The following is a 27131-nucleotide window of genomic DNA, read 5'->3' on the forward strand; positions in this document are numbered from 1 at the left end:
TTCTCGCCAAATGGTAGAGTTTCCTCATTCTGTAGAACTATCATATTTGTACCGTAGATACGGTAGCTACGTTGCATGAATACCGAGAATCCTAACACGAGTAAAAGAGCAAAACTGCGAGCATTGAGTTTTTCTTGTTGGCGATGAGGAACGGAAAGATGGCCGAAACAGTCATTTCGATTTCGCTCTGTGTGTGAAAGGATTAGAGATATGTGTGTGTTGTCTAAAATAGGCCAGTTACCAGATATCATTTATTAACGAAAGCTTAGGGAGCACACAACTTGTTCGGTCGAGATTTGAGTTCACAATGAAAAGTTTAAAGTTTGCGAAAAAGGATTTTGACAGTTAACTCCCGCGTTGCTGAGCACTGGCTGGCGGCGTTGCCCATCGGACTATCGATAAGGTCGTACTGTAACTGTAGTCGAAAACATTTTCAGCCCTCCGGCAAACGGTCATACTCAGCTAGCTGTCCGACGAGTTTTGTTATTGGCGGAGAAAAGATTACGCTGGTTTATAAATTCTCAGTTAAGCCGATTTCTCAGCTCCTCTCCCCCTGCAGAGATCTAACACACCTATATATATATATATATATATATTTTATATATTCCTCGATCGATTTGCGATCCCGAAAGTCGATCGGCCGTGCGTCTATATATTTTTTTTTTCTGTTCTTGCCCCTCGTGCAACATCAGTGAACATCAGCGGCCCACCGTACAAAATCTCAATAAGAAAAAAAAAGAGAGCATAAAGTGAAATTGCCTTTTGCGGCAAGTAAGAAAACGACCGAAAAAGAGAAAAGAATATACTGACTATTTGAATTAAACGAAGTTTGTTGTTTACAATAGCATACAATACAAGTTTATAATCTAACGGGCGTCGCTGTGCGTGTGTGTGTGCTTGTGTGTGCGTGCGTGTAGTTGTTGCGCCAAAAATTCCAATCGGAATTCTGGAACAGCTGGCCACAACAACAAAACGCGGCCAATAGAAGAACAATTTAGCTGCTGAAAAATGGGCGACTTCGATCTGAATGTGGACAGTTTGATACAGCGGCTGCTGGAGAGTAAGTAAATGCTAAATTTCCCCCTAAATTTCAATCCCACTTTCCCAACACCCCATTCCTCAACGCCCCTCCCACGCCACTGTCCCCATTTTAATTTATTACACAGTTTATCTGTATGTGTGCGTGCGTGTGTGTGTGCGATTGCATTTTCTAATTATTGCACATTGTTCGCTTAAATGGTAGTAGGTTTTCTTTTTGTTATTGCGAGAGCCCCTTTCTCTGCCGCCGCTGCTGCCGCTGCAACCGTTTGAATTTGACTCTTGAATCAATTAGTTTTAATTGATTTTCATTGCTCCTCTCGGAAAACAGCGAAAACAATAACAACAACAACAAGAGCGACAGCATCTACTGCTACGCTCATTAGCGTTTACATAACACTAACAGTGATCGCGCTGTTAAGCACGCCATCTCTGTCCTGCGCTAATGTCTTCCAAATGATTTTTGGTTTATTAGCTGTGTTTTTTCTTGTTTCGCCTATATTGGCAATGACGTCATCGAGCTGATAAAAACGGGCGTGATTCAAACAGAATGTGTAGCTATGAAATCGCCGACGAAAGAATGGAATGGAATCACATGAGTTTCTCGATAAGGAGCTTTGTCGCAAGTAACCCCACTGCCCGTTGGAATGGGACCACTGTTCGTGTCACGCGACTATCGCTACAGACGGTTGAGAAATCTACGACCGATATATCAAAATATCCAATAATATCCATAGTATATCATATATTTCCTAGCCCCCAAGAAGATATTTCCATTCAGCGAGCAATATCAATAAGATTTTCTCTGGGTATCGATCGCTATAGCCGATATCCACTGTCGGTGGCTTAGAATCGGCGGTGGGGGCTGTGTCATCGTCGTCATCATGCAACCTTCCTGCAAAGCGTAAAAGCGCTAAATAGTTTACATTTTTGCAACCTCTTCTCGGTTTCGAATGCGATATGCCTCTGCCCTGGTGAAAACCCAACATCTGCGAGGGTTGCTTAAGCCGCTTAGTGCTTGTCTCGTTTTGCAAGTGTCAGCCAATGTCGAAGATGCGGCATGGGACGGGATGGGCTTTTCCGCTTTTCCGGGGGGCGGGCCACCGCCACCATTTGGCTTTAGCTCTGACCGACGCCACGGGGAAATTGCATTTGAACATTGCGATTTTCGGTTTTTTTGTCCATTTCCGCAATGAGTTTCGCTTTTCTTCCTTCGATTCTGTCTTTCGGTTTCACTTATTTCTTGCGCTGATATGACACGACCCAACTACAGTGGTCATTCGAGGGGAGAACGCAGCGCAGAAGGAAAACGGAGAAGAATCTATTCAGATATTGGTTATGTTTCTACTTTAGGAATTATATAAGTATAGCATAAAAAGTACATTTCCTTACTTACTGTGTTAGCTATCGATTGATCACTGTAAACCACTCTCAGCTGGCAAAGCAGATGGGCAATGGGCGAAAGGGGCAGATTGAGCGAGATGGTCGAGGTAGGCCACAACCATTTGTCAAGGTCATCGAGTGGGCTAGGTCATGGCACTACGCCCACCAACCCACCCCCCGAAAAATACCATTAATTTTGATCTATGAAGCGTCATCAGCCTCTGTCACCGACAGCAAAAAAAAAAAATGGCAAAAGCAAAAGCAGCGGCGGCGGCAGATAAATTTCATTTGTCAAATTGCAAATTGAAATTGAATTTTTAGGGCACTTAGCCGGGCTGTCGTGTTTTCTGGCTCTCGCTTTTCCGAGAAGTATGGAAATTTCGCCCTCCTTTTGTGTTCTTTTATGCTTTTTTCCCCGGCAGCCCACTCCACCCATCCCACACCCCTCTTAGTTTTAATAGATTTATATATACATATATCTATATGTGTACGTGTATATGAATATATATGTATATGTGCATCCATTCGAAAGACTTTAAAAAACAAAAAGAGGCCGAAGAGCACGCCCAGAAGCTGCTAATCGCTCAACAATTGGCCGCCGCCGGCGGAGCATCCGGCGCATCCGCCACATCGCCCACATCCAGCAGCAATTACTCGTCGATGGCGGCGGTGGCCTCCTCCTTTGGATCCGGATACGGATCGGGATCAGGTGCTGCTGCTCCTGGTGCCGGCGCTGGCCCAGGTTCCAGCCATGATCCGCTGGACGATCTCACCGAACAGCAGCGCCGTCTGCTCCAGCAATACTCGATATCGCCGCCCAGCGAGACGATGATATCGGCCGATGGCGACCAGATCACCGTCCATCATCCGCGCGAGGAGCCCAAGAAATCCAGATTGAAACTGCGCGATTTTTTCGTCGCCGAGTTTGGTATTACCACTTTCAATCTAAGAACAACCTCCCCTATTGATCACTTTGTCGATGTTTGATGATCATTCATAAGTCCAGTGCAAAAGTAAAAACCATACTGCAGTGGTGGTCACCATGACCATGAGACTTCATACTCTAAGTAGCGTGCTGTCCCCTAAAACCCCCCACCCACCACCACCACGTCACCAGACCCCTGGCGCTTGTTCTCCTCCGTGCAGCCAAGCCAAGCCAAGCCAATCCAATCCGAAAGCAATCCAATCCCATTCAGCTCTGTTCCAATCAAATGCAACCCACACTTATCACTTTAGGGCCAGCTCACTCGCTTGTCACACGGCTAAAAGCTTGGGAAGCACAAAGGGATTGCAATACCGAACTAATACATATCCCCACTCAATCAGCACTATATCCCTGGGTACACTCAGCAAAACAATGTGAACTGCCTTTGAGTTTCATCATAACGAAAATATGAACGCTTTTGATAAGACATTGATAAGCTCATTCTCAGGCAGTTCAAATGAATCATTGGGGAGGGGGGGTGATAACTCATTCTTTGAAAGTTTAAACTATTTGTAATCGAGTAATCGGGTTTTTATGTAGACCTGGGCCCTTGTTTAACTAATCCATGTACCTAGTAAAGCGGTACAACTGACCCAACTGTTTTTGTTTATTTGCCAATGTAATTGCAATATGTTTGATTGGGGTTTGGAATCGATAGCGCAAACAATACTAACTGGCATATTAACTGAAATCCCATCTGCACTCCACTAGAATAGCTATTAGTAGAAACAATTACATCTGTTTTGGGCCAGAAGAGATTCATAATATTTATGATTTGGTGGGGGGCTACCGTTTACTTTTCCGGAACTGCAATCGCGATGTCAGTGCCAACGCTTGACCAACGCCTGCCCCGATTAGGTACATATAAATATATGGTACTTTACAGATGTGTATCTCTATCTATGTGTGTGTGTATGTCCGTGTGTTATGCAATCACTCCAGCCAATCCCCCCAACCCGTAAAAGCCACAGCCCGCATCGCATCGCCTTCATCTAATTGTTTTCACACAGCGCAAAATCCACTATCGTCAAATGTAATGCGAAACAAATTAAATGTATAAAAATCCGAGAAGAATGCGGCAGCACGGGGTTGCCATTTCTATGGACTGGGATTGGGATTGGGATTGGGATTCGGATGGGGGAATGATGATGACGTCGGAAAAGGGGGGGCAATGGCAATTGTTGTCCAAAAAAGAATCTCGTTGAATGTGACACGCGACATGGCAAACGACTGCAGCACTTCTGGGTGTTAAACAATAATCATAAACTATATCAAAATTGATTGGCGTTGAGTGTGCAGATAGTTACTCTATGTAACAAATCGGGGACTTTGCTATATATAGGGGACTTATATAAGTATTTCTGGTTTCGATTGTCAACAAATTCTTGTGAGTTCTCGGGTTATCTGCTATCTAAACCATCGCAACCTATGGAATCACACGAAACACATATGTATCTATAAGATTAGGAAATAATGTATTATAAACTTGAGTGTAGATTTTTTTATTGGCAAGTTCCTAATCAGGTTGTGTAAAGTACACTAAAAGACATTTAGTTTGCAAAAGTTTGAGTCGAATGCTCAAAAAACCAAGAGCAACAAGTTACCCTCCAAAATTTCGCAATTATCCTGCCAGAAACCTTAACCCCTGGCCAACAAAATCGTGGAACCTTAACCCCAGTAAATGATTGCAAGCCTCTATTCTAGTTACATGCTGTTCGCTGTTATTGATTGGCCTGTTGTCCCATATTTTCCGCTCTTTTCGCACGTGCTGCTGCCATGGTAGAGTGTGCCAAGGCTTGGGGTTTTTCACCGCTTTTCCGCCGGAACGGAAAAGTCAGTGCCGAGTGTCATCCTTGTCCCACTGACAGACGCCGTTGTCGTATGTTGGCCCCTCCAAGGGTTCCGTTCCGTGCCTTGACAAATATCCTTCGTTATTTTGATGCATTTCTAATGTTTGTATAATATTTGTATAATTGATTGTAGTTTGTAGATACGCCAGTCTCTCTTATATATATGTTTGTATGTATATATGTAAATACCGTCCAATGGCTTTCCCGTGTGTCGTCGATGTCGCCAAAAGTCGTCGTTCTCGCATGCCAGCCAGGGTTGTCATCGCTCTCGACGTTGTGCGATTACATGCCCTGTAATTGCCCATAAAACTGTGGTATATTTGGTTTATACACCAGCAAAATATCATTGTAGTTTTCAGCAATAGCCAAAAAAGAGCTTAAAAGTATCACTAAAATGTGATTTTCGTTTTATAAGTAGTCTGTTTTTAAGTGCTGCACATTAACAGCTGTTATTCTTAATGGGTATCTGATTGGTCGATTTTGGTCTTGCATCTTTTGTTTTAGAAAAGCGATCGAGATCTCTTCAAGTTTGTTTGAATTACCGCGCCGCGGCTATTGAAAATCTAATTTGAATGTCATAACCTTCACGTGAGTCAATCAGCGTGGAAAAATAATGATAATAATGGCAAAGGGAATTCAAATCCGCCAGTTGAAAAGAGAAGAAGAGCTGGCAATAGTGGCCCAAAAAACAAATAACGATGGAAAACTGGCATTGCGTGTCTGGTGATTCTGTTAGCAAAGGGCCGTTAGTGTTTTTTTCATTTTTGTTTTTTTTTTGTTTCTTGGTCGATCGGTGGGGAGGTTTCGCTAATGCCTACGTTTCCATTTAAGTGGTTTTTGATTAGCTTTCGCCATCGGCTTTTGGCACATCTGTGGAGGCACTGCGATGTGGCAGGAGGACTCTGATTTAGGGGAATGGATACCAACCGTAGTAGTGGGTGGGTAATGAGAGCTGCTTGAACTGCAGTCTGGAAAAAGCGTTTTTGCTTTGGCGCAAGCACAAAGAATACGCTAAATCAATAGAAAGAAGCAATAAGCTGGTAATTTCATTTCTTGATGAATGCCAGACGTTGCTACTTGTTTAATTATGGTTAACATACCATACCAGTCCAGTCGAGTGTCATAAATACCGGGAGGGGGCGAAACCAACGAAACAGAAATTCACAAGCCAACAAACCAACAAAAGAGCAAAAACCAAAAAAAGCTGGCCTGCATCCATAATCGCGTATAAACTAGAGAGCGCAGCGAGATAGATGCGGAAAATGTTGGTGCAAGGGGGCGAGGGTGTGAGGGGGCGAACATCAAAAGTTAGTTCATTAATTAAAATAAAAACGGAGGAAAAAACGACAACAGAACCAGCGCTTCATGCATGCTTAAGCGCAGTTAAGCCAAAGCCAAAATTTCTCGCTTCTCTCTGAATAATGATCTCGAAATGGTACTTAATGATAATGAGTAACTAGCTAATAATCTATGAATTCTGTCTACAAAGTATGATTTATGCGAAAGTAAAAGAAAGTAGTGCACTGAAATAATGATATTTAAAGGGGAATTATATTGCAATAAAATGACTTAAGTGATGACTACTATAACCTTGCCCTGTTTTTCTCGCAGTGTGCGGCAAGTTAGCTACTGGCTGCAGTTAATACTACAACTGCAAGTGTTTTAATTATGGTGTTGCTGCGCTTTCTCCCCTCTTCCTTTTACATGCGGTTCTATTTTTATTTGGCCGTAGGTGCACACGTGCACATAGCACGTTATATAATATGACACTATAATTCTCACCAGCGCACAAAGCCACCCACCCACCTGAAAGTCCGCCCACCACCCACCACCCACCGCCCACGTTTTGTCACATTGCGTGCACTTGGCAAATAAAAACGAGCGGCAAAGAGCAAAAAATGCTCGAAATGGTTGGTGGTCAGGGGGTGGAAAAAAAGGGAGAACGAATTGCCAGTGGCGCAAAATACCAAGAAGGAAAAGAATAAAATGTTTGTATCTAATGACACGTACATACATATGTATGTGTGTGTGGGGGTCCTGGCCAAAGGATACTTGAGGGCTTAACATGATACTCGGCCAAAATTTTGAAGGTTACCACCGCAGAAAGCAGGTGGCATGGAAGGGTCTGGCTGCCAGAACAACCTGACCATTTGACCCAAAAAAAAAAGAAAAAAATGGGCGAAAAATTCAATTTCTCGTTTACTTTCAGAGAAACACACCCAAGGAACACACACATACACACCCACACAGAGAACCAACTTAATAATACATTTGACCTTTTGGCTTAGTTATTATTATTTTTTTTTTGCTTGCTTAATTTTTGCCTTCCACTTTTGCGGGCCATTCTCCAGTTGTTTAGCATTGTAAGTTGTTTTTTATAGTTCGCTCATCTTGGCTGTGCGGAGTTGTAAATGGTTGTTGCATACTTCAAGGGGTTGAATGGGGCGCACAAGGTCCTTGAGCTTGGAATAGGCGGACAATGGCATAATTTCGGCCCACGGATTGTGAATGGACAGAGATATTCAGAATGCGACAATTTGGAATTTATCGCACGGCATTTCATGGCGGGAATATGCTCACACTTTACTGTGGTATCAAATTTCGCAAGGGATTTGGGAAAATTGTGGTTTAAGATTGTAAGGGAATGTTATATAGTGATAGTGATTACAACTTCTGAATATAAATATTTAAAGGTATAAAGGAAGTTCTTTGAAATTCTTTAAAGTTGTTACTATTTTTGGAGGGCTTTTACAGCTTTTGACTAATGGATTAGCTTCGAATTGCTGACGCAGTTGCCATAATTGCTGACACATTTCAAGAAACTCTTGGCAACCCTTGCAACGCTCCTTGGCGCAATGTCCATTGCATGCAATTTTAATGCCTATTGGCATTACACGACGGCCCCGTGCTCCTTGTGCAATTTTCATGAGCCGGAGAGCTATGAAAGTATAAATCAACAAAGTTTGCTCCAAAGGAACAGTGGCCAAGGGTGAAAGTTAAGGGGTCAGTGGTGTAGCAGTGGCCAAAATGTCGCAATCTGCTGGCGCTGCACAAAACATGACTTTTTGACCCCATGGGAAAAACCGGAGGGAAATTCGCTTTAAGCCTCTTACTTAAAGCAATACCTCAAAGGAAAATTTCGAGTGGAAAGCAATTTGTTACTAATTGCTCTATGGAATAAAAAAAAACACCAGTTAAAATAATACATTGAATAGGAAAAACTACTTATTTTCCCAGAAAACGAATCCAATTTAGAACGAACAAACTTTTTACTTGCAATACTGGTGTCCTCCACAAATCACTTCTGGGAAACATTACTTAATATCCTTCTCCTCACTTATCACGTTATCAAGCGCCACTTTTCTTCGAGTGTTTATTGTTTTCCAACTAGTTCATCAAGTTTCAGTTACCCAATTTCGGTTTCAATCAACGTTTCCTTTACCATTTCTGGCCGCCTGTCAGCTATCCTTGCACTAGTTTACCCCAAATTGCTCAACTTTCTGGCCATTCGACTTATTGCCACCCCATCATCCAGATTCACCTTCTACTCGAACTACTTGAGTGCGCGAAGAATTTAAGGTACTTCGCAGCTTTACTCATCTTCTTTTTTGGGTGGCCATGTGCCTTGACCTTTGGACTAACACACCCTAATGCCCAAGAAAGTAAAGGAGGTGATGTTGAATGGACAAATGGCAAGCAAATGATGGCCTAAAAACAGATTACTCGGGTTACTTTCCGGCCATAATAGTCATGGTTGCAAAGTATGGTTAACGGACGGATTTAAATACATTTAAATCACATTCAATAAATCTCATTTTATATGTCCATTCAAGCATACAGCTTAATCAAAACCGAGCTAAAAGTATTCCCTTTTGATGCCATTTCAAATGTCCTCAATTGAAATATTTAACGCATCAGCCATCAGCGAATATAACTCATACAAATTCAATTAATTTGCGAAAAAGGTCGGAACACCTGCGATGGACAGCTTCAATGCCACCAACAACCATCTCAACTTTTTCGCTTGATGTTGAAAAATTAACACCCACAAAATTAAATGAATTTAATGAATAAAGTAGCAAGGCCATGTCGCGAACTAAAGTATATCCCAGAACAAAGTGCATACATATAAATAAGTAATAAAAATTATATGACTGGCGGAATTATTAAATAATATATAATGTAAAGTGTAATAGTATATAGAAAAAATCAAAACTGTCAAGGGAGCGTTTGCACTGGCAATTAATAAGATATATTGTATCATTTAAAGTTCGAAAATATCTTATTTTCAAAAAGTTTATTTTTTTAATAATTTTTGACAACAAAAACTTAGTATTTTTGTACAACATTTGAAATACTGGTCTAAAAGTGGAATGTCATACCTCGTTGAGTTCGTAATAAAATTCCCTATCGACCTGTATTCAAAATTTAAAATTCAAAGTTTTTGCCATTTTTCGCTAATTTTGATGATGTTACCCCTTATCGAAAATGCGAAAATTGGTCAAAATTTTTAATTGTATGAATCATAAAAATAATTATAGGGATAGTTAGTTATGCTTATAGCAGCACAAAACAGTCTTCATTTTAGCGATGATACCTTTTTTGGCCAAGTTATGCCAAAATCTCGTTGGAAAATATTTGTTTTTAAAAAAATTATTTTATTGTTTTTTTATGGCAAAATAATCTGTATTTTTTCGATAGCAATTAAAATAGTTGTCCAAAAGTGGAATGTAATACCTCGTTGAATTTGTAACAAAATTTCCTATCCAACAGTATACAAACCTGCAAACTTTTATTTTCGTCCATTTTTCCAAAAATTTTGCTGAAAAATTCGAAAGTTTGGATTTGCAAAAATCAGCAGGAAAGTGACAAGGATAGATAATTCTGTTTATAAACTGCACAAATCAGTCATTCTTGCTGTTATATGACACTTTTTAGCCCAGTAAACCAGAAAATATAAACTACAAACAAATGGAAAACAACTTGACACCAAAACAACTTTCAAGGTAGAATGCAAATTAAATGAAAATAAATAATGTGCTTTTCTTGCCACCCACAAAAACTAGCTGTGCAACGAAAGGAAAGTGCGGTGTTTTTAGGGCGGATCTTGTTATTCTCAATGTTTTTTTCCCTATGATTGTTAATTGGCAAATAGACATTTGCGAATGTTTAAACAATTGCGGCAGGGGCGGCGGACCAAAGGGATCATAGGCAGTTCAATTGTATAAATACAAATGTTGTTGCGTAATAATCGTGTTTATTTGGAAGATATAGAAATGGAAGATTACTTGAAGCTGGAAGATTTCGCACAATATTCATTTGACATTCCATTAATGAAAACATTGAAAAAGATCTTCGCGGAAGTGTGGCACATACAAAAAAAAAAAAAAAAAAAACAGTCTTAAATTGGGTTAATCGACGACCCTCGGTGGAGGAATGTAATGGAATCGAATCGAATTGAATCAAGGGAACTGAAATGTACGAACCAAGAAAACTTCAACCACGGCCGGCAAATATGTAGAAAACGCTCATTACTCATACGCCATGTATGCTCTTCGCTGTCTTTGTTCTTTCCCGTTGACTTGTTGTCGCTGTTGTTGTTTCTCGCATTGTTCTTATTATTGTTGTCGCTGGTGTTGTCAAAATGGAATGGCTATTTTTAAGGTCGCCCGAGATATATACGCATGTGTTTCTTCCAATTATTGGCGATAAGATAAGTTGGAAAAACGCTTACAGCGCGTAAAGGAAAACAAGAAAGATAGGTGTGTTGAAAGCAACGAATTGTGAATACCCTGGCCATAATTCAATTTAGCCTGCGTTATATACAAATATTTAAAAATGTACTGATTTAAAGCTGATCAACGATCAGAGTTATATACTCGTATACTTTATAGGTTTAGATAGTGTATATTTTACAGATGTGCCCAGAAATATAGAATGCCGTTTGCAAGGGCATAAAAACAAAGACACGGTGGACAAATGCCAAGCCATAAGACAAATGAATCAGCCGCTGAGTGAGGGGTGTTCTCGGGGTATTTTCAGTGGGTGGTTGTTGGGGGGTTTGTGGGTGGCAACAACTGGGGAAAAGCTTCCGCCTTACGACACAATCATAACGAGGCGCTAATTAAGCAAAAGCTTCAAGTAAATAAAATGGAATTTGCACTCGCAGATATAGAAAACAATACGTCGACGTAAATGCTTCGAATCCATTGAGTTGTTAGTTTCCTATATTATATTTGTATGCATGAAAATTTATTTATATTGTTGTTAAAGTGTTTTGATATTCAGAGCTGTTTCCGTTTAAAAATGTTGGACTATTTATAGCCAGTGTTTACTGCATAAAAGGTGCATCAAATGTGTTCGTTTCGAAAGTGATCTTTATTGGAAATTATTGGTTAAAATTCTGCCAAATACCAAGAACTATTATGTTTGGTTTACGGAAACATAAAAGAGATTTGTAGAAGCAAACAAAATACTATCAGATGTTTAAAAGCGGCATAAACTAATTTCTTTCTTCATATATTAGATTTGATACATTTTCCGTTATCTTAGTATAACCCTTGATCCTCTAGGTAATTTCTGTCGTCGATCAGTGAAAGTGCTGCTCTCGTTTTCGTTGGCATCCCTGAGCTTGCTTGGTTTTGCAGTTATGTCGCTCGATAAATAGCCAAAGGCGATGACGACGACGACGACCAGTCAAAGCCAAGCCAAATGAGTGCAGTTGTTGGAACTTCGGTGGGCTGGTGGGCTGGTGGGTTGGTGGGCTGGTTAGTTAGTTATTCGTGTATTCGAGGGAGCTTCTTACAAAATCGATGCGACCGAGAAGGGAGCCCCCCCCCCACACACACACAACTAACATGCGAAAGAGGCAGAGGAGTGCCTTCTGTGTGTATATGGCATTTGCAGTGGCTGGCCGAGCGCCATGCTGGCACACACCCCTCCCTCCCGCTGGCCCCCTCCATTTACCGCCCTGCCTTTTGCGTTTTTTGAGTTTTCCATTTTCCATTTTCCAATTTGGCAGGCCAGAGCAGAGAGCAGGCCAGCAGTCGAAAAAATTAAACTAAAGCAACGGCACAGGCACAGGCTGAAGCAGAAGCAGAAGCTGAAGCAGCAATATGCTAAAAATAAATGTTTATTTTATAAGATTCTTTCTGCCTTGCCCCCCTGCTCATCGGTGGTATTGTTGCACGCGTTGGAAACTTTTCCTTTTTTCTTTGCTTTTTCACATTGTCATTGTTTGTTTCTTAAGGAGGCACAAGTGAGGGGGGGAGGAAACTCGAGGGCAGGCAAAAAGGGAAAACGAGCCCGATAAGAAAGAAAATGGAGAGAAAACTGATGCTTCGAGGGGGGAAATGTTGTGTGTTTAAGCTAATCATTCGAAATCGCTGGAATTTAAATAATTTAAGGCATTTTATTTATTTACTCCATAAAATAACTAAAATATACAAGGACAACATTATCGCTTTAATCTTGTTCAAAATGGTCCTAAAAATCCAAATTCCTATAGAACTAGGAAAACATATTATTGAAAATATGTAGCAAATGGCTGTGCACATGGCCAAAATGCGATGACAGAAGATGTTGTGTGTGGAAAATGAAGAGTGAATCCAAACAAAGAAAAGTTAGCCAAGGCAACTTTCTATATGATTCGGCCTTTAACTCTTCTGATTTCAATTGGCGTTCTTAATGCTAGACAGTGCTTTAAACAGTGTTATTTATTTATTTATTTATTTATTTGTTTTGCAACGTTGTTTGCTTTCTGTTTGTTTGCCATTCGGTTCGTTTCTTGGACGCTTCTTTGCTTCTTTTTTTTTCGCTCTTTGGTTTGGTTTTGTTTGGCTGCCAAGGCACAGAAATTGATTTTTATAAATAGCGCGCATACGCAACGTGGTACGCACTGAAGTAGAAAGCACACGCGACTGTACTGCTGTACATTTTCCATTTTCCATGTGCATTTCGGATTTCAGATTTCAGATTTCAGATTTTGGATTCGCCAAGGCAACGCACAAGCATCTACAATAGATCGCTCCAATGGCCACAGTGAATAGCATAGCAAAAGCTGCACAAATTTGATTTGATTCGATTTGTTCTACGAAATGAGTTGGAAAGCGAAAAACAGGAAGGGTTCCGGGTCCGGGGTCAAAGGGCAGAGCTCAAGCAGCAGCGGAGAAACAGCATCCCGTTCGCTTTTACTTTGCTTTTCCTTTTCGATTGAAGAGTTTCCAGCAGATTGCCAACAATTACGAAATATGCGAGCGATTTCCAGGAAATGGAATTCGGTTAACAATTTATGATTATTATTGCGTTTGCTGGCGAATGAAAATTCCTAGTGCAAGTTGATCTATTAATAGGCGGAATGAAATTGTAATCGATTAAAGGGTTGTGCGTGATTTCAATACATTTTGTAAATGAGTTTCTATTCTAGCATGATGATTTCGTTTAGCTTGAATTTTACAATACAAAAAAAATTGTTCGTGTAACAAATTTCCATCGTTTTCTGTGTAATCCACCTAAATACTTCGTATTTACTCGTGAGTTTTTTATGCTTAATGAATTTTTATTAATCGTAGCATTTGGAAATCGCTTTAAAGTCGATTTTCTTTAGGATTTGTAAACAATCGGCGACTTTTGTATACAAGTGTATTCGTTATTCGAAACGAACTGAATATTTCAGCACTTTGTTGCTTTTTCGTGCGCTTAAACTAATTTGTGCTGCACAAATAAAACGATTTTGTGTGTTTGCTTTAATTTCGCTAACATCTTTTCGACCGCAATTTTCGCTTTGTTTGGATTTCGATTCGAGAAGTTTTCTGCTCAATTTCGCTTAACAATTTCCAGGATTTTTGCGTGATTTAAATATTGCCAGAGATTGCCTTCGGTCCGGTTCGTTGCTCGCTGAATATTTATCCAAACGGATTACGCATACGCCATGTGCGCCCCAACTAAACTTTGCACCATTTGTCGTCAGCAACCCTCAAAAATGTTGCTGCTGTGTGATGTAAACGCCGTTATAATCATCGCTAATGTGCTTAAATGGGGACTTGGGGTAGGGTTTAGTCGCTTCGAGTGCTGAGGGCATGGCGAGGGGAGGGAGGGGGGAATGGTGGTTTAAACTGGGGGTCAGGTGGTTACCCAATGACTGCTGCCGTGGATCGCCTTTGTGCAGTTTTTGAGGAAAATTTGTACATATATATGTATATACCAATTAGTTTGGGCCTAACACTAACTACTTCCCCCTGACATTCAACCCCATCCACAAATCCTGCACATCAAGTGGGTCAATGTTGAACGGAAGTATTTACGAATTTTTATTGCACCAATTTGGGTGTTTTTTTTTTTGTTTAATCACTTGAAACCACGAAGGAGATTTCCGTTTTGGCGATGGTACTTGATATGAAATTGTTTCTCCCGCTTAAATAAAGATTATTATCAGCTTTGTTCCTTCCGATTTGGATAAATCCACTCACTTCACTTAAATGGAAGTAAGTAAATCTCGTTTACTTAACATTTCCATTTCTCGGGCACGAGAAAGCGATTTGCTGACCAACAAAATGGGTCAATGCAAAACGGAAACAATTACCGATTTGCAAGTGAATTGTTTTTCGTGTTTTTTTTTTTTATATTTTTTGTTCTTCTTTTGGTGGCTCAAAAATTTCAAACGAAATTTTCCTGCACTCGTCCTTAATCAACTTGGGGCCAAAGGCGTTCATTATTCGATGTTTTGTTGCGGTTGTGTCGGCGTTGTTATCTTTCCTTCATTTGCTCGGATTTCAACTTGAGCACGCAAAGGACGCAGGACGACCTAGGCCATGGTGTACTGGGTGTAATGGGTGTGCTGGTTGTGCTGGATGGGCGTGGCACCCCTAATGGGCAACAATCATTTGGGCATGGAAATATTCTGCTTGCCAGGCATTAAAGCCAAAGGTCGTTGGGCGGTCCAATTACGAAGTAGAGAGCGTCAAAAGAACAAGATTTCGACATTGAACCTCGCCCACGATGGATCCAGCCACATGGCTAGATTACACTGCGGAAAAATATTATTAAATTAAGATATCTATCACTTACATTACGGGTAACCTCATTCTTTTAAAGGAATCTTTGATGGTAAAAATCCAACTTTTACCTCCAACTAAAGCTCTAATTAAACGTATACGTTATTTTCTTTACTTCATTTGATAATACAATAATATTATTATATACAATGCATGATTGTGTGAAATTCACACTTGGTAAATGATAAAGTGTTGTATGCTATTTGCCCGCAACTTATAGCCTTAATCCACATGGACTTCTAGAGGGGAAGTTCGACCACACAGTTAATTAAATTGACAGCTTACCACCTCTGCAAATATCCGATGCAGTCAGATATATAAGATATATGCGCAGTTTGGGGAAGGATTCGTTTGCGGTTGCAACCTGACAGGTTGAGATGGAAACGGGAGGTGATGGGATTTGATTGCTGTTCAATTTGCGGCGTTGCATCCATTCGAGCATGATGGAAATTCAATTTTTCGCTGCAAAACGACTAATATTAAAGGTCAACTTATAACCGGGTTTATAGCAGCTTAAAGTCCGTTCCAAAAAATTTACCATATTTAATGAGAACTTTGGTTTCGGCAAAGTTTTGTGGGATAAACTGAGCAACTTGTCACCCAAAAGTCCTTCTCTTTTGAACTTTGGACCTTTCGCTCACAGCGTTGCTATTATTTTGGGCACAGAATAAAAAATAATTCGCTGCACTTAATTTGATTTTACTCAACTTTTCCGAGCGCCTTATCTTTTCACCATGCCCTTTTTGCTTTCGTCGGTCGTGTTTATTCGCCTGCTATGTCCACAAACTTTCATCTCGGCACTCGGTAGTTTTTGCTATCTAAATGGCTAAACATTTTCATTCAGCCCTTCCTGCTCGTCAGCTTCCCTTCTTTCAAAGTTTAACTTCTGGCAGCTGCTGCTGCTCCACTTTGGCCAGAGCCATCCGGCTACCAACCAGCTCATCCTCCTGGGAGTTAATCGGGTCATAAAACGTCTGACGCAGACGCTCCTTTGACTCCATCAACTGTCTCCCACGTAGCGCAAAATGGTGAATCTCGTGATGGATTCCGTTTTGCCATGTACTCCCTCGCATCTGATGGGAATGCCCTTTGGATATGAGTGAATTACACACAGGTATCTCGCAATATCATAAATTGTTTGAAAGGCAGGGGGATTGTATTGGTGATTATGATGGAAAGTATACAACAGGAAATTTAAGGCAGCTGAGCTGAACTGGCATGAAAGGTCTAACCAAAAAATGATTTATTAATAACGGAAATAACAATATTTAATACTGCCCAAACGAGGGATAATTTTGTTAATGGTTTCGGTGGGATGGTTAAATAGCATTTATATGAACGGGTGCATTCTTAGTTGGAAACGCACATCCTATCTGGATGATGATGAGTTGCGCTCAAGTAAGTCATCAACATCACATGCCGACCCAAACCCCATACCAACCCATATGTTTTCTTGCATTTTTAATTTGTCCGCGATGGGGGAGCAGCAGGAGGAGGATGCGGATGAGGATGTGGATGTGGAGATGTGGGCGATAATGAAAGGATGGAAGGGTTGCTTATCCAACTGGCTGTTGACTCCGGGGTATGAGGAAAGCGGCTAAGACTTGTTAATCATGATGAACCAGTTAGATGTGACGGCAGACAGACAGGAAGTTCCCATGCGGAGTGGATTCGGCACGTAGCATGCCCAGATGTCTGCGTTGTATGATGATGGCTCTGCGTCCTCATGTAAAATGCATGATAAACAAACATGCGCGTCTTTTTTGCTTACGCATAATGTTACATCGCCCCCGCACCGTACAAAAACAGAACCACCCACCGCCCCCAAAAAAACCACCCACTACGCCACACACTCCCCCTTTTGGGTGATGTCTTCTTTATGCTGACAAATGCCTGACAGCATGCGGGGAGGTGGGCAGCAGTTGTCTGTGGAGTGGAACATTGCGCGAATTTGCATAAAAATGAAAAATAAAGAGCTTCCCTATCACTCCGGTCCGCATCCAACCATCCATCTATATATCTATGTATCTGAACCATCTCCCAGCAGCAGCTTTGTGCCACATGTGTGTCAAAGTGTTGAGCTTAAAGTCGTGCAGATATGTTATGAAGCAAATGACAACTGTGATGATCATTTGCTGGGTCACCGAATCCCATGTGGCTAGAAAATGTTGCAGAAAACTTTGATTAATGCCGAAGTGCAGCAAGTGTAGATATATTTTGATTCTATGCCATTTTCCTACATATGAATGATTTTAGAACTGTAGAGAAGAACTATTCGAAGTATTTTCCTCTATTAAACTATTCAACTTAAATGAAACCTCTTTCCATAAAATCTTTCCGATAAACGTCATATTTTCCCCATCAAACTTAATAATCCCTGCTAAAAGTCGAGCAGATGTTCGCGGCAAATTTATGCACGGGCGGAAGTAATTCTTTGATAAGTTTGAAACCGCAGACGGTAGACCCATTACATAATACGAGTCCAGGAAGTATGCAACAGCTTCGCAGCTTCGGATTCATCAGGAGCCCGGGAACGAGGAGCCAGGAACCCTTTGCATAACTTAAACGGATTCCACTTCTCCGAGTGCATGAACCCATGGCTTGCATAATTCAGTGTATTTATCTTTACCGCCTTCAGGTCAGGTCCACATCCCACATCCGCCAGCTGTACTTTGTACATAGTATATATGCTAATGCAATCCCGATGCTAAACACATTCTGGCGAAAGAGAGGGCGGAAAGTTCGCCAAAGAACTTTAGCCCGGTTTTCATTTGATTAACTGACTGTTTTCGGTGGAAAATCGTTTAACTTTGATTTTTCCCTCTGGAAATGGAAATTCCTACCAAAAGGTGGAAAAAAAATGCACTTCATTTTCTCGGAAGCCGTGTAATTTGCATAAAGCACTGCATGGATTGTTGATTTGATTATTTTGTTTTATTCTGCGAATGCAGTTACAAGTTTAAATTTGCAAGCAGTTATTAAATAACTCCCACATCAAACAAAAGCTATAGAAAAATTAATTTTCATAATAAATGAACCAATTAACTGGGTTTAAAAACCCAATTTTTTGGAAAGTGCTGTCCACCCGAAATGCGCAATAAATTAAATTCCCTTCTGGGCTTCCTACACATCGATGTGCGATAACTTTAATTAACCATTACTGAAATCACAGCTGAGCCAAAGTGCAGTGCTGACGTTCCGGGAATTGACTTTGTGTTAGCCAGCTCGTCCATTCGCACCGCAAACCAGTTGGCCATCAGAGCCGATTTTTGGGAGCCAGAGAACTGGCTCTCGACCCAAAATCCAGAGTTGGCTCACAACTTCCGGGGCAAGGACGAATGGATGGGGCTCGCCTGCTTTTTGGAGCCAAGCGCTGGGCCAGCATTTTGGTCTATCCAAATTTAATTAAATTTTTTGTGCACGCGCACACACACTGACACTGACAGTGGACGACCTACTTGTATTCCCAGGATAAAGGATAGCACTATCATCGTTTTTCCCCGGCTCTGGAGCGTTTTTTGCACAATATTAATTGCAGGAAGGTGGTGAGATGGCGTTGTGGTGTGGCTTGGACTGGTGGGCTGTGTGTACACGCCCACTTGTTGGCCAAGGTTTCGAGATATGGTCTCTGAACAGCGACAACCTGCAATTATCCCCAAGACCAGGAAGTCCAACCACACACTTGTGCCTTGCGCCATTGTATGACGCCCACGCTAAAAACAACCTACAGTTGTGGTCACAACACTAGTAATGCAAAAGTAGAATGAACTAGCTAGTCCAACAATTTTTTCTTGGCAACTTATAAATAGAATTGAATTGGTATTTTGTATGTGCTATTATGCTTTTAAACTATGGAAATACCGCTTAGTTATGTGTATTTCATAAATATTATCAAGAACAATACACATGTACCGATGTTTTGAGCTCAAGTGTACCCTCACCTTAGCCTGCACGCAGTTTCGCTAGCGCCTCAAAGTATGCAATCATTTCTTGTGGTATTGTTTTCCCGCCAAAAATCCTCAAATCCTTACCCAACTATGGATTCGTCTCCTCGTGTCTGCGTCGATAGTTACTGTGCTCGTCTGTCGTTCGGTCCGTTGCTAAAGCGTCAAACGTTGGCTAAGCTCTAGTTGACTGTGTGTATTTGCCATATCTATCTATTCATGAATCCATCTGCAAGTGGAGTCCACTAACACCCGGTTTACTTGCAGTGCGCAGCTGCCGAACGGGCAAGCAGGTCCAGATGACGGAGGCGGAGGTGCGTGGCCTCTGCCTCAAGTCGCGCGAGATCTTCTTGCAACAGCCCATCCTGCTGGAACTGGAGGCACCGCTGATCATCTGCGGCGACATTCACGGCCAGTACACAGACCTGTTGCGCCTGTTCGAGTACGGCGGATTCCCTCCGGCTGCCAACTACTTGTTCCTCGGCGACTACGTCGATCGGGGCAAGCAGTCCCTGGAGACCATCTGCCTGCTGCTGGCCTACAAGATCAAATATCCGGAGAACTTCTTCTTGTTGCGCGGCAACCACGAGTGCGCCAGTATTAATAGGATTTACGGTAAGTCCAAATACACATTAGTTGTTCGAATATACCTTTAATCTTTATCTATTTCACTTAGGCTTCTACGATGAGTGCAAGCGCCGATACAATGTCAAACTGTGGAAGACTTTCACAGATTGTTTCAACTGTTTGCCGGTAGCCGCCATCATTGACGAAAAGATCTTCTGCTGCCACGGCGGCCTCAGTCCCGATCTTCAGGGCATGGAGCAGATCCGACGCCTGATGCGGCCCACAGATGTGCCGGATACCGGGCTACTGTGCGATCTCCTGTGGAGTGATCCCGACAAGGATGTTCAGGGCTGGGGTGAGAACGATCGCGGTGTGAGCTTCACATTCGGCGTGGATGTGGTCTCCAAGTTCTTGAACCGGCACGAGCTGGACTTGATCTGCCGTGCACATCAGGTGGGTGAAAAAAATTCTCGTAATTTGAGTGGATAATTCTAACGAGCTGTTGGTTTTCCAGGTTGTGGAGGATGGCTACGAGTTCTTTGCGCGTCGGCAACTGGTCACGTTGTTCTCGGCGCCCAATTACTGTGGAGAGTTCGACAACGCCGGCGGAATGATGACCGTGGACGACACGCTTATGTGCTCATTCCAGGTGAGATGTCCAATGCATGCTGGCCACGATTTCTACTACAGCTTGATATCTTATTCGATTTGCAGATCCTGAAACCATCCGAGAAGAAGGCCAAGTATCTGTATAGCGGAATGAACTCGTCGCGACCCACAACACCGCAGCGCAGCGCCCCAATGCTTGCGACCAACAAGAAGAAATAATATATCCATCCGCTTCCATTTCCTTAAAGGTTCAACAAACAACAGAAATAAACTTTTACATAGATACACACATATATATACATATAAATATAACGAAACGATAGAAAAGGACAGCGTTAGGCGTTAGTAGAGAAAGGGCAAATGATAAATTAAATGTGTGAGCTATTAAAGCAAGCAAAATCGAAGTGCATGAATATCAACATCTATGTGAATCCGTCATAATCTGTAAACATATTGTGGCATCTGTATCCAACTTGATTACCTTATCCGTGTACCTGCTAGTTGCAGCAGCAGCATCAGGAGCAGCAACACCCGCAGCAGCAGCAGAAACATCAGTGAAACACTCAGAGGCCCATAGTTAAGTCGATTCCTGCATTTGAAGATTATCTGTTGAATGGAAATTGTAACAACGTCCCCGTAACAGCAGCTCCCAGATCCAAAACTCCCGAAGCATGCAGATAAATAAATACATTAAAAGTACAGCGATGTTAAGCAATGAATTTATATATAGGCTTATTAATGTAAACTATATACTATATACTTATATATTCATAACTACAAGAGAGAAACGAAAACGAAAACCTAAACAACAAGAAAACAAAAAGGGAAAGCAAAGTATCTGGCCATTGTGCGACTCCTTTGGGGCTCGCACAGTGGAGCAAACCACATGGACTAGCTATCACTTTACTTTTCCTTATGGCCGTGAGCCGAGCTTACAAAATTCGCTGCAAATTGTTCGATTTTTGGTTCTCTTCCTATCGACTAAGTGCGCATTACAAATTTGTCTAACAAAATATTAAGAAAAATCAAAAAATAAGAAACAAAATTATAATAATAATAATGAACGGAAACGAAATGTAACGAAAACCTATATTGTAAGCTTAAAACAGTTCAACTCTGTGTGTGTATTTTATTTATTATGTATCTATAAATATAAATATATGTTCTTTTTGTCATTGTTTAATTAATTTATTGCTTACATTGTATTTATAAAACGCAAAACAATTAATCCCTAACAACTATTTTTTGTCATTATACTCGGTTTAAGTGGCAAAATACTGTTAACGTGTTAATGGGCATTTAACGATTGGGTCTTGTTTTTCATTGCCTAAACTTTACCTAGAAAAACTCCAACCTAACTTAACTTGCCTCACACACAAAAATGAAAATGATATATAAATAAAGGAGTATAAAATTAACGAATTTTGAAAGCATTACTTCGAGTTCTTGAAACACCAATTTTTGTGCATATTTAGTTTATAAATAAGAAACGGAATTCGTTAGGAATCGGTAGAATCGGCGAACAAGTGAATGAGAATATATATGAAAGTATATAAGTATATACAGAAGGAACGAAAGAAAAACTAATTTTTTAATCGTCGTAACTTATTAGATTATAGTGCCTTTTTTGCCTCCCAAATGAAAATTCACAAACGATAACGAGCATGTAAACTAACAAATGGTTTATATATACAGATCATATACACATATAAATATACAGCTAACGAAAGCTAATTATGGAGTAAAGAGTACTGCGTTTATTTTGTAACAATTAAAGAAACCACAGCTAATCTAATAGAGTATTATAATCCCATTTCATTTTAGAGAGAATTTAAATTCATTTAAAAATTGTTTTTCCTCCGACAAATGTAAGCATATTTTGTTTCTTCTTTTAGGTTTCAATTGATTTGAGCCATCTGGCAAAACACTTTCCATACTTAAACGAAATTAGAAGCTTTAAAATGATGGGGATAAAAGTGATTTCTTATTGTTTCGTCAAGAGTACGTTGTGGTTTTGAATCAATACGCATCGAAAAAGAATGCTGGCGGCAAACAAGTCAATTAATTGCATTACGAGTAAACCGATATAGAAATGATTGAAAATGTGAGAAAAACTGAAACTGTGGAACGATCTAGCATTTTAGCTTTGAGCTGTTGTTTTAACACTAACTATTTGTTGTTATTCCCGATTATTAGCAATCACAATTCCCAATTATCAGCATCAGTTTTGTGTGTGTGAGGTATACATATGTGTGTGTGTGAGCTGCATTCGCATACTAGTTTTCATATTAATACACACACATACAAACATAAGAGAACTTATATATATGTAAATATATATATATGAACATGAAATAAATAAACGTAACGAAATATACAAAGTACTACAGTGAGAAACCCATGCGAAGAAGTGTAGAGAGAGAAAAAGCAATACGAAAACACAAAACGTATAACAGATAAATATATTTATTATTAAAAATCAAATAAAAATTAATTAAAACTTAATGTGAAGTGTGTCTTTAGGGTATGGGTGGAATTGTTTCAAATAGTTTATTTTATGTTTAAACATAATGCATTTTTACAGATGAAAGCTTTCAGGGACCGCAAGCAAATTAACTGAGAAACAAAAGCTTTTTTAAGCCTGGTTTTGGTTTAATCCCGCATAGAACTAGGCACTTGCGAGCTTTAGAAAGCTGTCAGTTTCCTGGCTCTATTACCATAGCTTTTCTTAGCCATTAACTCCGAAAAGCTTCCTGTGGCCAAGAACTTAACATGCCATGTTAATCAACAGGGTCCGATGCCTGTGAAATCTGGCTAGCTGAGTGGGTGATGGGGTTGGTAAAAGGGGGCGTTAAGACTTGTGGACAGCTCCATGCTGATTGCCAGGAGGGACAAGCCATGTTAGCCAGCTAGGTCGCTTAATGGTTGGCCCAAAGAGCCAAATATCTTGGACCTCCTGCTGGGAACTGCGTCTTCCATTCCATTCTCCTGCACCCCAAGCAAACGGAAAGAAAACAATCCCCCCATCGCCATGCTGAGAATGAAAACAAGCGGGAATTTTGTGATATTTTATGTTTAACATTTATTTCATTAAATTCTCAGATGTTCCAGGACGGCCTGTCTGCCCCCAGAGTCCATCGCGCAGTATCCATGGTTATGGTAGGAGTTCCACCCACTTTCGGTTGCTGACCATGGCCAGGATTCATCATCAATCAATTGGATGTGGTAGCTCTGGAGCTCCGGAGACAGAAAGGACAACGGAATCGAATGGGATAGGAGGGGAACCAAAATGTTTGCGCAATCCTTGGCTGCGATTAGAGTCCAGCTCTTAAAGTAAAGGGAATGCGGTTGCGGATCGAGAGTCTTAATACTAAATAGCCATCGGATACAGTGTATACATATATGATTGTATATAGGGTTATGTATTCATTTAGTGTATTCATAGAAATGCATCACATTTAAGTTTATTTTTTCGCCTTTGCGTTAGTGTAGCGTTCTTTTTGTTTTTTGCTTTCGAAATTGAAGTAGTAGCTTGGCTTGTCAAAGCAACACCCACACAAATATATATATAGTTCTATTTAGATTTAAATGTCTATATAGATCAGGATGTCGATCTGCACACAGATTGCGTAAGCCGAGCATAGCGATTGCCTAATCGTGTTACATTCATAAATTCATCATTATTCAGTGTGTTTCAATGTTGCACATTAACTCTAGACACATATACACATAAATACTATTAATATTGTTGTCAGTTTTCAATTTTCATTATCCCCTTCTCATCATCGTAGTATGCATGTGGATAGTATCATGTGGATTTTTCGTACAGCTAACATTAAAAATCTTCGATATCATAGGTTCTCATTTCTTGGTGGTTTAAGTTTGTCCCGCTTTCAAACAGGATATTTCCACAATTTATTCAAAACACCTTAGGTATCTGGATCCCCGACCCTATCATTCACATATACTAGGTGTCTCAATACGATTTAAAAAACTATAGCTATAGTGTCGATCCTTCGTGGGTGTTTACCATACTGTTCGGAACTTTGTCGTTAGAATTAGTTCTTCCATAATCATATAGAATCACCCTTAGCGAGTGACACCTGTCTGCTTAATTCAGCTAATTTGACCATAGATTTAAATCAATACATTGCGACAATAATACATTGGCGTTGGCAACAAAAGCCAGAAAACCCACAGATATGTGTTGTGTTTGTCATTTTGTATTTTTTTAGTTGGTTGGTTGGTTGATTACTTGTAAATACGTTTTGTCAGCTTGAAACCGCAACGAGATTTTTACACCCAATTTTTTGTGTGTGTGTGTATTTGCCTGTGCCTTTGGCCTCTGTAATATATTTCCTTGTCGTCTTGTAAATACACATCAAACATTTAATATTCAGTAAATACATGATTATTTAGATAGTGGTGACATCTGTGCGATTTGAAAAATGGGCTTTCAATTGGCATTTTCGTGTACTTCTTTTTGTAAATTAATGCTTAGTTGCATATCGAACTCATTTGAACCACACTCACTTACGATCTATGTAAATATATATGTTTTGACTTTGCTTTTGGGTTGGCTTGCCTTTCAATTTCAATACTGTTGATGCCGTTTTTATAACATTGCTACACTATCCTGCCAATCCACGCAAAATATCATCAATTTCAACGCATTGCATGGCTAATATCAAATAATAAATCTTAACTATATCTACGACTACCTCAATTTCAACTCCTTCGTCGCAACTCGTTCACATCCGTTTTAATCAAACTGCAAAAATTTCACCTCAATTCATTGTCTAATTCCTAGGGAATGCCGTTGCCACCTAATTCATTTTTGGATTTCTATCTCTCCGATTTTGGAAACCATCTACTTTTTAATACCTATAGACCCCTTTCGAATTGCCCACCCCTCATAATGGGTACTGTACCTATCTTCTAACTCCTGACATTTGACTGCTGAAACCGAAACTGAATGGTTATTCATTAAAATTTACAGTGGCCGCAACTACGAGAGTTGGTGCTTATACTTTAAAAACGTTTTAAAACATTTCAAGCAGCTTAAGTCGAAAACTTCTATTTTTAAAATGCTGCTGAATCGAAAAAACTAAAGTGTCTTTATTTAACAACTTCAAACCTGCAATTCAATAGACGTACGTTATATTATTTGTCACAAATGAATAGTTTTTGGACGTTTGAATGGTATTTCTAGAGCACAAAACTGTTTAACAGTCTTAAAAAAGAAGAACAGGAAACTGCTCTAGAAAATGTAACCAAAATATAAATAAAATAGTTGATCGGTTTAAGAACGAAAAAAAACTGTATTGTCCGATCGATTTTCGCGTCCTGGGAAATGGTAATTGGACATTGGACTATTCCTATACTACCAGTTGGGGAATCCGGTACTACGGCTTCCTCTTGCGTTTGGCAAACATCTGCGACCACAATCAGAATCACACATTCGAAGACTTGGGGACTGCGCCTGTCTCGGCTCCGGGTGCGTGGCTCACCTGCTCCTCCTGCACACGCTCCTCCTGCTGCACTTCGTCCCTGTCCGGTGACACCTGCTCCAAGTGGATCTGAACGATGTGGTCCTCTTCCTCGGGCATCGGACCATGCTCCTCGTGCTCCTCCAGATCACGGGCCAAGGTCTCGCTGCGCTGCAAACGCCGCTTATGGGAGCCGTTCCTTGGCACCGGAACCCTGATGTTGAACTCATCGTCCAGGCTCTCAATCATGTCCAGATGCCCGCCTGACTGCCCGGAGGATTGGGTGGCTGACTTTGCAGCAGCGGCTGCAGCGGCGGCAGCCGCACTGGTGGAGGGTCCATCTCCGATCTCCGCGGAAGTGGGCTGTGCCTGGCGTCGCCCATTACGCTTGCCCACGGGTGCATCATGTAGGGCCAGACGCTCCATCTCCATACGCAGCTCGCCCAGCGTAGCGGAGGCGAATCCCGGACGCTGGGTCTCATCCACATGGACCAGGACGAAGGGCAACTTCAGCGACAACTCGCCACCCATGCCGCTCAGGGTGAGCTTCACCTTGACGTAGTAGGACACATAGATGGCGAACACGTTGCGCTCCTCATTGCCGCCGCCGGAGTTCGGATTACCCGGCTGACCCTGACCTTGCGAGCCCGGCTGCCAGAGGTGTGGATGTGGGGTAACCAGGGCCGGACTGCCCAACGGATGGCCGCAACCGCCCAACAGCTGGGCGTTCTGCATCACAAAGTGAGGCGAGCGGATCGCCGAAGCAGCGATGGCGCCAGTGATCTCCTCCGGCTCGGTGCTCCGCTGCAATGTGTCCTCCAGGGCGATCCAGTTCTTGGTGGGACCGCGTTGCGGACGGAGCGTCACCGTGGTATTTAACGAGGCTCCAGCGGCCACTGTGCGATCCACCGGCGGTGTTACATTATCCGAATCGGCCACCACATTCTTGAACTTGCCGTTGTTGAACATGCAAACGTCGACGTGCTGGATGGCGCAGACCTGTTTGGGGTGAGCCCCAAAAGAAAATCCAGGAAAAGAGACATATATTAATGGAAGACAAGTGGGTGAAAAGTGGAGCACGGAATGGCCAAAAGGTGACGGGTGTGTGTAATTGGAGAAGACAATTTCTGTGGGTTACGCCCCACAATTTTGGCGAAAGCGCATAACCTGAACACACAATAATCCAATAGAAAAGTACTCTACACTACTCTAAG

At 41.2% G+C, this 27131-nt stretch overlaps 2 protein-coding genes across 8 annotated transcripts in view; one reads left to right on the forward strand and one right to left on the reverse strand.

Annotated features, from left to right (window-relative positions):
• Positions 1–422: 422 nt before the first annotated feature.
• LOC6725592 (serine/threonine-protein phosphatase beta isoform) lies at positions 423–22933 on the forward strand. 3 transcript variants are annotated; one of them, XM_039297298.2, is made up of 7 exons: positions 423–1060; positions 2954–3349; positions 4232–4264; positions 19520–19867; positions 19929–20272; positions 20334–20468; positions 20534–22933. In XM_039297298.2, exons 1-7 carry the CDS (start codon positions 1009–1011, stop codon positions 20645–20647), a joined length of 1422 nt encoding a protein of 473 aa, XP_039153232.1. In that variant the 5' UTR covers positions 423–1008; the 3' UTR covers positions 20648–22933. The 3 variants fall into 3 exon arrangements, with proteins under 3 accessions (XP_039153232.1, XP_039153233.1, XP_039153234.1); XM_039297299.2 differs by lacking the exon at positions 4232–4264 and having other exon boundaries at positions 424–1060; XM_039297300.2 differs by lacking the exons at positions 2954–3349; positions 4232–4264 and having other exon boundaries at positions 431–1060.
• Positions 22934–23485: 552 nt separating this feature from the next.
• Positions 23486–27131, reverse strand: part of LOC6725595 (ras guanine nucleotide exchange factor P) — a 45132-nt gene continuing 41486 nt past the window's right edge. For all 5 annotated transcript variants that reach the window (XM_039296619.1, XM_039296620.1, XM_039296618.1 and 2 more), the window contains one exon: positions 23486–26916. In XM_039296619.1, coding sequence (XP_039152553.1) covers positions 25882–26916 — 1035 coding nt within the window. In that variant the 3' untranslated portion in view covers positions 23486–25881. The remainder of the gene's footprint in view (positions 26917–27131) is intronic.

Source organism: Drosophila simulans, chromosome X (genome assembly GCF_016746395.2).
Source record: "Drosophila simulans strain w501 chromosome X, Prin_Dsim_3.1, whole genome shotgun sequence".
Lineage (NCBI taxonomy): Eukaryota > Metazoa > Arthropoda > Insecta > Diptera > Drosophilidae > Drosophila > Drosophila simulans.